The 16,839-nt window shown below is 40.5% G+C and overlaps 1 protein-coding gene across 1 annotated transcript in view; it reads left to right on the top strand.

Moving 5' to 3' along the window:
• The window catches only part of OVCH1 (ovochymase 1), an 84,626-nt gene that overhangs the window by 1,109 nt on the left and 66,678 nt on the right, over positions 1-16,839 (top strand). The window contains exons 2-9 of the mRNA XM_047066339.1: positions 503-837; positions 1,509-1,627; positions 1,899-1,996; positions 2,764-2,933; positions 7,020-7,115; positions 7,969-8,120; positions 9,841-10,027; positions 11,982-12,069. Of these exons, the coding sequence (XP_046922295.1) occupies positions 503-837; positions 1,509-1,627; positions 1,899-1,996; positions 2,764-2,933; positions 7,020-7,115; positions 7,969-8,120; positions 9,841-10,027; positions 11,982-12,069 (1,245 nt within the window). The remainder of the gene's footprint in view (positions 1-502; positions 838-1,508; positions 1,628-1,898; positions 1,997-2,763; positions 2,934-7,019; positions 7,116-7,968; positions 8,121-9,840; positions 10,028-11,981; positions 12,070-16,839) is intronic.

Genomic DNA, 16,839 nt, shown 5'->3' with positions numbered 1-16,839 from the left:
CAACTGGGCCTAGGAGATTGGTGTTAGTTATATATAGAATGTCCACGGGCTTTGCTCTAATTTTTTTGATGAAACATACATACATTACAAATTCTGGCTTTGTTCCTCTCTCAACCTCAAGCTAACGTATTAGAAAGTAATATTTATGGGAAATAATGCTGACATGATAGTATTACCGATGAATTCATTTTAATGATCTTAAATGATGGATCCTACAGCTTTGGCCCATTCCACTGAAGCTAATGACACAACCATCCGGAAAAGGGATGACAGCATAAACCAGCTCTTTCATACCCACTCTATTTGAAATTCTTGAATGTCAAAGGCTTCCACAAGCTTGTTAGAAGTAGGGGCAGTGCTATTAATGCCTCAGTAAGCTTCCAGGAGTCGGGGGCTTCCTCGCCCCTGGGTTTGGGCCACACTCCCTGGTCTGGGCCAGAATTCCCTGGCGCTGAGCATTCCGGGCCACTGATCAGATTCCAGGCCATTGATCAGATTCCAGATCACCTGGATCTGACGGTAGGGCCCTCTGCACACCTGTGAGCGGCGACCACCTAGAGGCCAAAAGGCGGGTAGCTGTGAAATGTGGGGCGGCCGCGCGTGGGTTGAGCGCGGGCGGAGACAGCTGTGAGCCGGCCGGCGCCGCAGGTGCGGCTCATTGGCGCCCGCGCAGGAGTGAAGAGCCCGGCGGGCGCTCTGCGGGGCTCGCTGCTGTCGCCGCTTTCCGCAGCTGCGGCGGAGGAAGCGGGGCGGGGTCCCGGCGCGTGGGGGCCATGCGGGCGCAGGCCGGGGCGGGTCTGCTGCTGTTGCTCGCCGTCGGCCTCCCCCAAAGCCTAGGTGAGCCCGGACCCCGGACTCTGGGCGCCGACGCTGCGGCCCAGGGCTGAGTGCTGGCGAGGGAGAGAGACTTCGTTACTTAAGTTACTTCCCTCGGCCACGGAGAGGGAAGGGTGAGGGACCGGTACAGGCCCAGAAGTTCCCAAAGACCGGCCTGCGCCAGGTTTTCTTTTGGAAATTCTTTGGATTCTGGAGTTCCAGGCTTTAGGCACTTATGCTAAGGCGCCTTCTCCACGGAACAATCGCCAATTGGAAGTAGCTTAAAGCCAAATGTCTCTTTTCTGAGTAACATATGGTGTTCTATGACCACCTAATTTACATAATGCTCACCCTCCCAGAGTAACCCCCAAATCGATCCCCAGAGGGAAAGCGAGCTCATCCTACCCCCCCCCCCCCCCCCCCCCCCGCCAAGTCCCCTGGGACTTCCTAAGGCAGCTCAGGCTATAAAGAGGCAGGGGAGTCCTGAGGCAAGTTCTAGTCAACATGGGGTAATTGTGGGACAGCCTTGGGAGTATCTTGAGAAAAAAAGAGGGATAGTCTGCTGCTCGGTGATATCAGAACATCTGTGTGAGGCCAGGAAAATCTGAAGGTGGAGTCTTGATCAAGGGAATCCTGACCTGAGGTGCTCCGGGTGCGTGCCCACACACACAGGTGCTCTCTCTCACACACAGGGCTGAAGTGTGGGATCCCTGCTGTTGATGTCGAACGTAGGACAACTGTCTTGGATTCTGGGTTCTTCTCTGGAAGTACTCGCTGGAGGGATTCAGCAGTTGGTGGACAACCGTGGCAGGTCAGGATAACCAAAGCACTGAGCTCTTGAATGAGAAATGCTGACATTTTCCTCTGGTTTCCAATATCACAGCTCTGGTTAACAGGTGATTTTTCTCTTAAGCCCATTCAACCCTGTCTGCCAAAAAGTTTACTTCGGGGGAAATCTCTTCCTAACCAATTGTATCGGTAACTTAATGTTATACAAGGAGAGTTGACTTCAAGTGTTTCTAAAGGAGATGACATCATGGGGAGATGCATATTAGTTGTGTTCATACTTTTCTTCTCGGCAGGTCTCCCTAAAATTAGGCGAGCACCGCTTCTGTGCAGGAAGCTTGATCCAAGATGATCTGGTTGTTACAGCAGCACACTGCTTGGTTGGCCTCAATGAGTAAGTTGTGGATTTCCATTACTTATCAAACCTTGGCTCCTAGCAATGGGACTGAGAGATTTGAAGCTCTAAATACCCTGCAAAGTTCAATCCCCATCCCTTTCTGAATTTTTCCACCTCGTCCACCCACTCACTGACCTTCCTGATCCCAGGAAACCTTTATCTGTCTCAAGATTTCCTGTGCCTCCTACTCTACTAATTAGAGACCCCAGAGATCCTAGATGTCCTCTATAATTTGTGGAGTTAGTGGTGAGGTGGGGGCGATGGTTACTTGTTCTAATAAATTATTGACATTTATTGTTAAATGGAGGCTCCAACGTTTTAATAATACGAATTTCAGTCATTAGGAGGAAAACAATACTGTGAAAAGAACTGATACTTAGCCAGATTAAGAGAGATGCTGATAATAAGAAAAGGACAGTTCTAGGAACAACTTTTGTATCTCGTTAAAAATGACAGAGCATATATAGACTAGTACAAAAAAAGAAAAAGGCTGCTTTTAAATATTTCATGCAGAACTGCAATTGTTGAGAGGGGAAAGGGTTCACAGAATGTGAACACTCTGATGGAAAGCCATGACTTTACAGATCCCTATAATTTATAGGCAATTATGATAGTTTGTAGTAATCATTAATAAAGGTACATCTTTGAAGACTTAGAAATGCTTCAAGTTACATTAATCACTTTTCATTTAAGTGAGTGAAAACAAGACCGTCTTTCCTGGGGGAAACAGCTATACTTATTGGAACGTTTTTCTTTGGTTTTAGGAAGCAAATTAAGAGTCTGACTGTGACTGGGGGGCACAACCTCTTTCCGGAGGGTAAACAAGAACAGAAGATTCCTGTTTCAAAAATGATTATCCATCCTGAGTACAACAGACTTGGATATATGAGCTCTGATATTGCACTGCTGTATTTAAAACACAAAGTCAAGTTTGGTAAGTAAGGGGGGTTAGCATATTTTAAAAATGTAGGAGAAAAGTGTGCTTTATTAATTCTGTACCGGTTAACAATTTCTGTGTATATCTGGTACTATTAGAATAGCTAAGTTTTGTCCTTCTTAAAATTTTGTTTATAACATATAAAAGCACTGTAAAGACTGAAAGTCCCAGACACAAATTCTATATGCTTAACTTAATCTGCATTTTAAGTCTTTTGCCTTGACTGGGCTATATTCTAGACTTATACTCAGCTCCAGCCTGGGACTTTGGGACATTTGAAAATGTTTTCAGAGACTTCTTTCTGTCCTCATTATGGACTAGATATCTGACACTGAGCACAGGTAATCTAAACATTTTAGAAAAAAATTTTAAAATCTTTTTGTTTTTAATGCAAAAAAGTAAAGTGATCCGTGACCCAAAACAATGAAGGAGCACAAATCTAGAAGAATTGGCCAGGCATTGAAATAAGCCACTTCCCTTGAGGCATCCCATTGATCTTTAAGAACCTAGAACTTTAACTTGTCATGCAAGGAGCCTATATGGCAGGAGAGGTGGGGGATGGGTGAATCTGATCTGTGTCTCCCATGTAACCCCTGACTTCACAACAGGTGATGCTTTGAAAGACAGGGGGGAAAAAAGAGAGAGATAAGGCACATAAAGTGAGGGTATCAGGAAACTTACCTGCTTGAATCTTGGCTCTGGATGGAAGGTTCCCTGAAGGATCTGTAATCATGAGCAAGCAAGCCTCATTCAAGTTAGATGCTGGAATTCCCATCACCTGTGACCAAAAAAAAAAACTATTGCCCCTTTCCCTGTTCCCCTTTATAGAAAAGCTATGAAGTTCCACTTATGGGAGGTATGTTGTTTTCCTCTCCTCAGTTCTCGTAATTGTGTGTATTAGGTCTGAGATATCTGTTAGACATCCAAGTTAGACTTTCACCCCGACCTGCCACCAAATCTGCTCTTGTCACAGTCACTGCCCTCCATGTTGCTAAATTTCAAAGGTAAATGCTCAATCCTCAGCTTACTTGGCAAAAGTTTTGACAGACTTGCTCATACTCTCCCTGGAAACATTTTCTTCAGTTGAGTTCCAGAAGTCCCTTGGTTTTCCTCCTACCTCTTTTTGCACCCTTTCTTAGTCTTCTATGATGATACCTCCTCCTCTTTGTGACCTCTGTTGGAGTGCTCAGTCCCTGGACCTCTTCTGTATCTGCCCTCCTTTAGTATTCTTTTCCAGGTTCAAGGTTGTAAACACCATCTGCTTGAAGTCTATCCCAAATGTTACCTATCACACATGCTGCTGGGATTAATAGGAGTCGTATAGCTAACTGCCTACTGGTCACCCACCCGGATGGCTAATCGGCATCTCAAACAATATGTTTAAAACAGAGTCTTGATTATCCCCTGTATCCTATCTACTTTACCCATAGTCTTTCATTTTGTTGAATGACAGCTCTACCCTTCCAGTTGTTTAAGCTAAACACTTTGCACTCAGTCTTAAATCTTTCTCTCACATTGTGTACCTAATCCATCACAAAAGTCCCATGGTTTCTGCCTCACCCGGTCTACTCTTACCATCCTGTTCCAGGCTACCATCCTTTCTTGCTTGGGTTAATTTTAATGGTCTCTTAAATTGTCTTTAGCTTTCTCTTTTGAAAGCCTAATTATTATTAACCTAACAACCAGAATAATACTTTTTAAAATCTAGGTTATATTATGTCACTCTGTTCAAAACACTTCAGTGGTTCTTCATTACACTCAGATGGAAATCAATATTTTTATCAATTGCCATCTCTGTCCTCTTAGCCCTAGATCTAGCCTGTTTTTTTGTTTTTTCACTATTTTGTTCCCCTTAATCTGTTCCAGCTATTCTGGCCAACTGTTCTCAAGCATATATGACATTATCCCACTGCAGGGACTTTCCATTCTGTTTCTTATTTTCTTGAAATACTTTCTGCTCAGATAACCACTTGGTTACAAGGCTTTACTCAAATGTCATCTGTTCAGGGGCACCTGGGTGGCTCAGTAAATTAAGTGTCTGACTCTTGATCTCAGCTCAGGTCTTGATATCAGGGTGGTGAGGTCAAGCCCTGCATTGGGTTCTAGGCTAGGTATGAAGCCTACTTAAAAGAAATGTTATCTACTCAAAGGCACTTGCCATGACTATCATATTTAAAACTACATTTCCCATGCCATCTTCCCTAATCCCCAGACTTTGGATCTTCTTTACCCTACTCTGATTTTTCCGGAGTGATATTACCTAACAACCAAATAAGTTATTTTATTTATAATTTGCATTCCTGCTACCCCAACACACACCCTTGTATGTAAAGGATTTATCTTTCTGCTAATTTACTGGAGTCTAGAAAAGTGCTTGCCACATAGTAGTACTGGATTACCATTAGGGGAAACTATCCTTTAGAAACAAGGGTATACCCTCAGTGGAACAGAATATAGAACCCAGAAATTGACGCATGCCTATATGGTCACTTAATCTTTGACAAAGCAGCAAAGAACATCCAATGGAAAAAAGAGTCTCTTCAACAAAGGTTGTTGGGAAAACTGGACCACTTTCTTACACCATACACAAAAGTAAATTCAAAATGGATGAAAGACCTAAAGGTGAAATAGGAAACCATCAAAATCCTAGAGGGGAACACAGGCAGCAACCTCTTTGACCTTGGCCATAGCAGCTTCTTACTAGACTCCAGCGGCAAGGGAAACAAAAGCAAAAATGAACCATTGGGACTTCATTAAGATAAAAGGATTCAGCACAGTGAAGAAAATAATCAACAAAACTAAAAGGCAACCTACAGAATGGAGAAGATACTTGCAAATGACATACTGGGTAAAGGGCTAGTATCTAAAATCTATAAAGAACTTACCAAACTCAACACCCCAAAAATAATCGAGTTAAGAAATGGCAGAAGACATGAACAGACATTTCTCCAAAGAAGAGAAATTTGGAGAAATTTGGATGTTGATGCTCAACATCACTCATCAGAGAAATAAAAATCACAACCACAATGAGATACCACCTCACAACTGTCAGAATGGCTACAATTAACAAGTTAGGAAACTACTAATGTTGATGAGAATGTGGAGAAAGGAGAACCCTCTTGCACTGTTGGTGGGAATGTAAACTGGTGCAGCCATTCTGGAAAACAGTATGGATGTTCCTCAAAAAGTTAAAAATAGAACTGTCTTAAGACTCTACAATTACACTACTATTATTTATCCAAAGGATACAAAAACACTGATTCAAAGGGGTACATAAATCCCAATGTTTATAGCATTATAGTAGCACTATCAACAATAGCCAAATTAAGGAATGCCCATGAACTGATGAATGGATAAAAAAAGATACATACACATATATACATACAATGGAATATTATCACTCAGACATCAAAAAGATTGAAATCTTGGTCATTTGCAATGACATGGGTTGATCTAGGGTTTATTTTACTAAGCAAAAGAAGTCAGAGAAAGACGGATACCATGATTTCACTTATATGTGGAATTTAAGAAACAAAACATGAACATAGGGGAAAGGAAGGGAAAATAAGATAAAAACAGAGAGGAAGGCAAGCCATAGGAGACTTAAAGATAGAGAACAAACTGAGGGTTGCTGGAGGGGAGGTAGGTGGGGGGATGGGCTAAATCGGTGATAGGCATTAAGGAGGGCACTTGCTGGGATGAACATTGGGTATTATATGTAAATGATGAATCACTGACTTATACTGAAACCAGTACTACACTATATGTAGACTAACTTGAATTTAAATAAAATCTTGGAAGGAAAAAAAAAAGGACAAGTGTATACCCTAAAATGTGAGTTTTGGAGGGTCAAGGTGGTGTGTATAACACTGGATTATGGTCTTCCTATTTTACTTTTTCTGCATTTTTCTAAATTTCTACAAATATGGAATAGTTTTTTATGAGAGGGGAAAACTTAAAATATATATCAATATTATATTTAGAGGGAAAGTGTAGAAGCCATGAAAACAACTGGATGTTACTTTTCTAAATATATTCAGCATCACTTGCCTATCTAGGAACCTTAAAATTTTCTTTTTCCAGGAACTGCTGTTCAGCCAATCTGTCTTCCCCATAAAGATGATAAATTTGAAGCAGGGCTTCTTTGCATGACCAGTGGATGGTGCAAGATTTCAGAGAGTAAGAGACATCAAAAAATATATAGTAGTTTTAGATTTCTTTGCCCACTAGAAGCAGAAATTGTAGTGGCCACGAGCAATATATTTATGCTATTTTGTTTTTGTTTTTTTCCCGAGTTATAATCCAGTGAGAATTTCTTGTTGTTTTTACCATAAAAATGTCTGTATCTAAGGCTCAACATAAAACTTCTGCTGACCATTTTGGTTATGATGTGTCAGAAAAAGAAAACCAGCAGTAACTATGACAGATGAAGAAGAATACAGTAAAGGGATAATCAGGAAATAGTCACAATAGTTAAATTTCCTTGTCTTTAATATTATGATTTTTCAAAAATAAGAATTTCACAAATACTGCTTTATTGACTAAAGTTTTCCACTTAGGAAAACTTGAAGTATATGGTTAGGAAAGATACAGTTGCCTATATTACCTTAAAAAAAATCTGCTAATAAAAAAATGTCCTTTATCACATATCTGATTTTAGGAAAGAATATAATTCACACCTTACAAAAGGACTTCCACATTTTGATTAAACATAGTTGAAATAGGTTTTTTTTTTTAACATTTATTTATTATTGAGAGACAGACACAGAGCGTGAGCAAGGGAGGGGTAGAGAGAGGGGGAGACACAAAATCTCAAGTAGGCTCCAGGCTCTGAGCTGTCAGCACAGAGCCCAAAGCGGGGCTCAAACTCACAAACTGTGATATCATGACCTGAGCTGAAGTCAGATGCTTAACCAACTGAGCCACCCAGGTGCCCCTAAACATGGTTGAAATAGTTTTATACTTGTAGGGTTCTTACTGATTTGTTTCAGTGAGGACAATTGTTGACTAACTCATCAGTCCATCTCCACAGCATCAGAGTATTCAGACGTCCTACAAGAAGTAGAGCTTCCCATCATGGACGACAGAACGTGTAATTCTGTGCTGACGGGTATGAATTTTCCTCTCCTGGGGAGGACCATGATGTGTGCCAGTTTTCCTGATGGGGAAAAGGAGGCCTGTCAGGTAAAAAGCATTAGCCAACCCAGTTATTCAGTATCATATAAGTGATAGTGGATTCTGCCTTTTCCCATGAGCTGCTTTTGGGGAATAATTGCTTCAACATTCTTTTTTTGTTCATCTTTCCACCATGCTTCTACTGAAAAGGTTTACTTGACCTGGCCTGAGAGCATTCTTTCCTGTTCCGTGCCCATTCTTACCCCCACCCCTCTTTTTGGGAAGATGGAAGGAGGGAAGATGGGGAGGGGGGTTCAACATTTCCAACCTAATGCAATGGTGCAAGAGCACTTTGGCTCTATCTGATTAGTCTATCTGTAAATTATTTTTCATTCCACTTTTTGTTAAACATTGTGACTTTTTTTAAGTGTTGAGTGCAGAATGCAATGTTTGTACAATGTTTGACCAAAGATGGCACAGCTATAGTAACTGTTGGTTAAAACATGTTGTGAATGACCTCCCAAGGCTGACTACGGTAGCTTATAAAGAAGACCGATCTTCACAAGTTAGAGGAAAAGGAGACCAATTTGTGAAAGACATGAGTTTTAAGTTTTAGAGAAGATAATTTAATTGGAAAACCACTTTTTTTTTTTAATTGGAGGAGTCGGGAGTTTTTATTCTTCCCCAGCAAGCAGCTTGAAACTGCTGTAGGAAGCTCCCTAAAATTATCTGTTGGAAAATTTCTTGACTTTTTTGTTCTGGAGCAAGGGGGCAGGTGGTGACAGGACAAGGAGTGGGGAGAGTTTGGAAGGGAAGAGATAGAAACTTACAATTATCCCACTTTCTAAATTGGGACACAGGTAGATTAAGGGTGTTTTATCCTATCTGCATCCTTGAGAGGCAATCCTTTGGGGGGCGGGCAGTTAAACCCTCAATTCTCTGCCTTTTGAAGAGGGTTTAGTCTGGCACAGAATTGACCCATGTTCCCAAAGCACTACATTATTATGAAGGATTATTAAAGAAAGGATCCTAAAATCATGGGTTCTTTGTCCTCTACTCTGAGAACCAACAGTCTATACATATAGACCCTGGGACAAAATTAGGCCTCTGTTCTGAGAGCCTTCAGCCATTGCATGAACTTGACTCAATTCACGGGTGCTGTAGGCTTGGATATGACCCAGTCTTTCCTAGCAATTCCAGATGGCAAAGTAGAGTGGAAGAATGTACCTGTCAATTCCCCCTGCTCCTTTCACTGGTTGCAGAATGCATGTGGTTGTTCACAAACAAGTAGAGGTAAGAGAGAAATTAAGTGTTAGCTCAACAAGATTGCAGGCACTAATTGTAAGGAGGTTACATTTGGGCAAAAAGACTGTACCTTGAAACTAATGATGAAGAGGCAAAAAGATGGATAAAAAAAATGTTGATTGATAGTAACCAGTGGGTATATATGCCTCTACTACTTCTCTCTTTGGGACGAGTGCTGTTTGTTGTTGTGCTGAAATACTTTTTTTTTTTTTTATTTTTTTTAACGTTAATTTATTTTTGAGACAGAGACAGAGCATGAACAGGGGAGGGCCAGAGAGACAGGGAAACACAGAATCTGAAACAGGCTTAAGGCTCTGAGCTGTCAGCACAGAGCCCGATGCGGGGCTCGAACTCATGGACCGTGAGATCATGACCTGAGCCGAAGTCGGACACCTAACCGACAGAACCACCCAGGCGCCCCTGTGCTGAAATACTTTTAACTCGTGAATATTTTCAAGTTTCATCTTTTTCTGTCCCACAAAAGGGAGACTCTGGAAGTCCATTTGTTTGTAGAAGAGGCAATGGAATCTGGGTCCTTGCTGGGATAACTTCCCAGGGAGCTGGTTGGACTAGAGGTTGGCCTTTAAGAAATAACCATAGAAGGGCATCACCTGGCATTTTCTCCAAGGTGTTTGAGTTGATGGATTTTATCACTCAGAACACATTCACAGGTAGGTATAATTTCTGTGAATTCATCCTTCTGCCTTTTGTTCTAAATCAAAAATTGATCATGCTTATTTCAAGGGTAGTTATTCTGATATGTTGCAGATATAATCAGAACTAAGCTGTAAAAGAAAGGATGACTTTGTCTGGTTTTCAATTCCTAATCCAATGTATATAAACTTAAATCTCTGAATTCATGAGAACTGATCGCTTTCAGTTTAACTTGAACTTAACTTGGACAGAGCCTGAATCTTCAAGTTTATGTTCATGTAGATTTTCATGAGATATGGGTCTTTTTTTGTAAGGATGAGATTTTTTAAAAAATAGTCTTTGAGAAAGGATTCTTGCTTCATTTATCCAGGTGACATACCTTTTTCCCCTAAACTAGTTTAGAGCACTAAAAATAAATTACTCACCTCCCATTTTCCCCACTCACCTTTGTTAATTTTACTTGACAACAGTGGGGAAAATAAGGGAGGCCTTGGAGGGTAGTTGTTTTGCAGCACTAAAATCTAGAATTAGGAAACAAATGTGGGTCTGGAGATGCCAAGCCTGTCCTCAGGGAACTTTCCTACTATTTGGGAAGACAGAGGAGTATGTTGGCCCAGTGATGAAAGATGAGCTAAGCTAAGCTACAAGGTGAGCTAAGCCCCTGAGAGCTGTCAGAGCACTGAGGACAAGGCAGAGGGGCTCAGTCCCAAGGGATACAAGGTTTGCCTTGCAGAGGGACAGCACCTGCGCAAAAGGGCAGCCTTTGCAGAACAGAGCGAGTGAGGACACACAACTTACAGGACCAGGCAGTTCAGTACAAGAAGCAAGTCGTTTCAAGGCCGGGAGCCAGAGGGTCAGAGCACAGGGCTCCCTTCAGCCTTCCCTCATTGCAGTCCAAGATCAGCCACCTTGCTGATGATTCGAGAAGCACCACTGTTAACTGGTCCAGCTGAGCACCAGAGCTCCCTCTGACTAGAGCAGGCTTGCCACTCCGATTTGGACCACAGAGTGAAAGTGTTCTGTTCATTGTCATTACTGCACAGGGAGAGTCTCTCCTGGTAGCAATTCTATTCAGTTGTCATCACCTGAAAGAGAAGGTTAAAAGGATTAATAAGCCCTGAACAAAGGTTAACAGTAACAATATTTTAAAATGGCAATGAAATCAGCCAGTAATGGTTAATTCCACAGTCAAATAATAGCACAATGTGACAATTTATTTAAATAATACTTCCTTAACATCATCTAAGCTTCTCATGCCACAGTTGCCTATTTCTTCTAGTTTCCAACAATTAAAATGTGACACTGGAATTTGAAATTGCTGAGTGCATGATAGAGACTTGACATGTCCCTGCTAAAATTTGTGTACTTTCGGGGCGCCTGGGTAGCTCGGTCAGTTAAGCACCTGAATTCGGCTCAGGTCATAATCTCATGGTTCATGAGTTCAAGCCCTGTGTCAGGCTCTGTGCTGACAGCTCAAAGCCAGGAGCATGCTTCAGATTCTGTGTCTCCCTTTCTCCCTGCCCTTCCCCCACTTGTGCACTCACTCTCTCTCAAAAATAAACATTAAAAATTTAAATATAAAAAAACTTAAATATAAAACTTGTGAACTTTTACTTTAGTATTTTTATACAAAGTATTTTATTATAACCCAGGATATCCTAGTGAGAGATGGGGGAGAAAGCCGTATTAGTGCCATGTAATATAAATTTGAAACCTCGATGTGACTCATGATTTGCAAAAGCTGGATAAAGAAATATTAAATCTGAAGAACTTGGGTAAAGAAAAGAACATTATGATTTATAAATTATCTCAGTGAAGTCTAAGTACAGTGTCTAGGTCAAAGCATCTAAAAACATGCATTCCCATAAATATAAATTATATAAATTACAAAGCTTCAAGCTATGTATCATATATCTTGAAATTCTGTTCATAGCTGAAGTAAATAATCAACTTTTTTCTACATTTTGAAAGATTGTAGATCTGAGAGAACAGTGTTATTTGGAGAAAATGGGAAGATTCGTTACCACCATTCCAAAGAAAGCAGCTGTTCTCATAATTGGTATGTATCCAAGGTAGGATGATTCTTGGGTTTCCGCCCCCCAATATCAGGCCACTTAAGGGGCTATGTTTTGTGAATTTTGTCTAGTATTTCAATTTCTTAATCTGCTTAACATAAAAGTCTGTATGTTTCATCTGATATTTTCTGATTAGCAAACATTTGCTGGTTGGTATTTCTGCTATCCACCAATACAGATCATCAGCACAAGTAGTATTAAGACTGGAGCTTATCTGAATTGATGTTTTCAAATATCCAATGTTGAAAGCATCTGCTAGTGAGATTGTTACGGGAATTTAGTGATGAATCCTTTCCTACTTATTTCTGTAATAATGGTGATATTTTATTTCCCAGAAGATGGGAAATAGCTGGAGATGAATATGTTTCACTGTCTTTAAATTTTTTCTACATACTCTGTCTCCTCTAAAGATATCTTTAAGCTTTAGAAATAAGTTTTGCAAGTATTTCACTTCCTCAAGTGTTCTGAATTTTAAAAATTGTATGAGCATTTAAAGATACACAAAGGTAGATCATAGTTCTGTGAGTTTATAATCGGTAAGAAGAAAGAGCTGGATAAAAAACTATACTGTAAAACAAGACCAATAAGCTTTATAATCCACACTACCCAGGCGTAGGGTGGTATTTTGGAAAATAGAAAGACTAATTCACATTGCAGTGGTTTGTGAGGCATGTGTGTGTTTATACCATGGTTGGGAGACATGGAGGTAGGAATGTTTTAGTGAAGGGGATAGTATTGAAACTACACATTGAAGGATAGTTATAATTTTATAGCTCATGAAGTTGTTTGTAGCTCTAGTGTCTAAGAGATTTCAACATATCATGCCACGTAGAGGGGATAATGTGTAAGAAATGTCAGGGAGGTAGAGAATATCATGGTTGTTTGGACAGTGTGAGTCACAGGACAGCTGGACAGTAATGTTAGCATAAGTAAGAACTGGTATAGCAGTGGACAATGAAGATAAAAAGGCTGGTTAGTTCTTAGTTATAGAGGGTCTTAAATTCCATGAGGAGAAGATTAGAATTTTTTGCTGTAAGCAATGGGAAACTAAAATGGTGGCAAGATTATAATTTATAAAATGAATGTATAATGACCTGTAGATATTTGTTGTAAATATAGAAAGGAAATAATGTGGCTTAATTTCAGTCAATATTTAAAAGGCTTAAAAGTCTAAGTTGAGGAGCACCTGGGTGGCTCAGTTGGTTTAGTGTCTGAATCTTGATTTCAGTTCAGATCATAATCCCAGGGTCATGAGACCAGGCCCTGCATTGGGCTCTGTACTGAGAACGGAGGCTGCTTATGATTCTCCCTCTCTCCCCCCTTTCCCCAGGTTGTATGCACACTCTATCTCTAAAATAAAATTTTAAAAAGTCCAAGTTGACTTTCTGTGTGTCAACCTAGTAATGTAATACCAATAAAGGCTTTGCCATTTTTGCTTAAACTTTGAGGAAAATAGCATCTAGAATAAGAGTGAGAGTCCTATTTTATTAGAGTCCTGGGCAGGGGCATTGGGAGGGGTCTCCGGGTACAATCTTTAGAAAGAGGCATTGATAAGCTAGAAATTATCTGAAGGACAATGGCTAACATGGAAAGAAATTTGGAATGATACCTTGGGAGATACGGTAGAAGGAACCAGGAATGGTTTTGATGCAAAGAAGTCTTGAGAGGAGGAAGGGACTGTCTTGTCTGAGGATCTACTACAGAAGCAGAATTGGACTTGCTCCAGTGAAGTGCAGAGCTGAGAATAAGGAGCTGGAAGGTTAGGAGAAAGCAGATTTCAATCCAATATAAGGTAGTTTCTTTTTTTTTTTTTAATTTATATTATTCAATTGGGGGGGGGGCAGAGAGAGAGAAGGAGAGAGAGAATCCCAAGCAGGTTCTGCACTGTTAGCATGCAGTATGATGTGGGGCTCAATCCCACAAACCACGAAATCATGGCCTGAGCCAATATCAAGAGTCAGATGCTTAACTGACTGAGCTACTCAGGCACCCTGCAATAGAAGGTAGTTTCTAACTTGAAAGAGTTCTGAGATCTAATGGCCTTCCTCAGGAGTAATGGATTTCCTTTATAAGTAGATATTTGAGAAAAGCATGGATGGTTATGGGTGAAGTTGTAGAAAGCATTTGTACATTGGACTAAGAGACATGCAGATGACAGCCAATTTACCCTCAAGCAAAGAGAACCTGTGATTCAACTTAGACAATGAAGTATTGAAGAGATTTCTGTAGGAAAGACTTTCAAGGCAAAAACGGTTGTTATCAGTGTTAGATATTGCAGAAGGCAAAATGAGGTGAGATAAAATGCCATTGGATATGGCAGCTAATTGAGTAGAATTGTAGGATCAGGAGCTATATTCATAACTGGCTGAGTGGTTGTTGAAGACTTGTTGACTATTCATCAAATAGTCAAAACACTTTTATCAAAGCTTTAAGATGTGCCAAGCACTGTTTCAGGTGCTAGAAATAAAGCAGTGAATGAAACAGACAGAAATGCTTCCTTTGGAGACAAGTTGGAAAATGGAGAACAGGGGTAATACAAATAACGTTATAAATAATAGTAGGAGGTGGTAAGCGCTATGCAGAAAACCATAGCAAGAAGGCAGGATAGTTGTGCAATATTAGAGAAGTTGCTCAGGAAAAGCCTAATTATAAGGATGATATTTGAACAAAGACTTGAATAAGATGTGGGAGGGAATCATATGGTCATCTTGGGAAGGAACATTCTTTGCAGAAGGAATGGCATATGTGAGGCAGGAAAATTTTTGGTATATCTGGGGAACAGTAGAATCAAAGCACTAGAGCTAAGTGATGGGTGGAAATGGTCATGGTTAGCATGGTCAGACTTAGAAGACATAAGAAGGACTTTTTTGAATTTTACTACAAGATGTATTATCATTGGAGGACTTAGAGCAGACAAGGAACATGATCTGACACACTTAAAAAGGATCACTTTGGTTGTTTCATTGAAAATAGACCATAGGGGCACCTGCATGGCTCGGTCAGTTGAGCGTCCAACTCTTGATTTCAGCTCAGGGCATGATCTCATGGTTCATGTGTTCAAATCCTGCATTGGGTTCTGCATTGGCCCTACAGATTCTGCTTGGAATTCTCTCCCTGTCTCTCTGCCTCTCCCCTGCTTGTGCACGCATGCTCTCTAAATAAATAAATAAACTTAAAAAAAAAAAAAAAAGAAAAAAGACTCTGGAAGGGAAAGACCAAGAGCTGAGCCCTGTTAGTGTCATTGGTATCGACACTAATAATCCAGGTAAGCACGATGGCTTGGGACCAGGTTTGCAATAGTAGAGGAGGTGAAAGTGATAGAACCGCAGGATTTGATAGTGAGTTGAAAATGTGGGTTGTGGGGAGCCTGGGTGGCTCAGTCAGTTAAGCGTCCGACTTCGGCTCAGGTCACGATCTCGCGGTCCGTGAGTTTGAGCCCCGCGTCGGGCTCTGTGCTGACTGCTCAGAGCCTGGAACCTGTTTCAGAGTCTGTGTCTCCCTCTCTCTCTGACCCTCCCCCGTTCATGCTCTGTCTCTCTCTGTCTCAAAAATAAATAAACGTTAAAAAAAATTAAAAAAAAAAAAAAAGAAAATGTGGGTTGTAAGAGAGAGAGAGAGCCTTAAAATTAACATGAGGGTTTTTGACCTGTAGGAGGCATGGGAGTGAGGGTTTGCTGCCCTTGTTTCAGATGAGGAGACAGTTAACAGTGAAGGGAAAGAGGAAGACAGGACAGTGGCTTTTGGATAGTAGGACAGGTTTCAAGAGAAGCAGGGGGTTTTTTTGTTGTTGTTGTGTTGGGGTGGGTGGGTTAGGCTTAACTGTGCTTATGAGCAGAAGAAAGAGTAAGATGAGTCAAGAGAAATGTATAAATACATGAAGGATGTTTCATGAGAACAGAACAGTTAAAGAAGATTTAGCTTTGGAAAAAATGAAGAATAATCACTTTCCTGAGAAAGCAACAACAACAACAAAATTCAGGTTACCTATAGGAAGGTTAAATGAATTTACACTAGATGTCTTCTTAGTAATTGTAAGGTTTTAGCTGCTTCAAGTTTAGAGGATGAAGTTGAGATTAAATAGTTAAGATACTTAATAGCATGTAAGGACTAAAATGAATCAACCAGAGATTAATGGGAAGACTTTCAGCAACTTTACAACTCAGTATTAGCATGAATTGATACTGTATTTCAGCAAATCTAAAACAAACTGGTTGTAAAATTGTTATTTTATGTACTCAACAAAGAAATAAAAAATACCCCAGATCAGGAGATTACAAATAAAGATGGGACACCAAAAGCTGTATGTTCAGTGTAAGGCTAAACCAGGCACACGCCCACCCATGTGGAAAGCTACATGCCCCTACCTTGACACTGGTGTAGAGAGGGGTAAAAATCTTCTCTGAGATTTTGAATCACAAGCTAATACTTATGCAGGTATGTAGTCTAAAATTCCCACCACCCGTATAGTCTGAAACACCTGAAAATAACGTAAGTAGCATGCAGTTGATAGTGCACCTGGGTGACTGGCCAGAGATCATTCCTCTCTGCAAGAACTGTGTCCATCTAAGTCTAAAAGAATTAATTGTAAGACTATACTGTAAGAACCTTCTGATTCTGGAATGTTCCAATGTGGAGGAAAAAACATGTGCTTTAGAAATGTAATGCGATACGGAATCAATCTGCATCTTAGTGATTTCTCCATTATGCTAAGCAGCCTTGAGAATGGTAGAAGGATTAATTGAAGATGGAGTTAA

Source organism: Lynx rufus, unplaced genomic scaffold (assembly GCF_022079265.1).
Source record: "Lynx rufus isolate CCGP_SWC_20201006 ecotype Redwood Valley unplaced genomic scaffold, mLynRuf1.p SCAF_7, whole genome shotgun sequence".
Lineage (NCBI taxonomy): Eukaryota > Metazoa > Chordata > Mammalia > Carnivora > Felidae > Lynx > Lynx rufus.
This window is presented reverse-complemented; position numbering and strand designations above follow the sequence as displayed.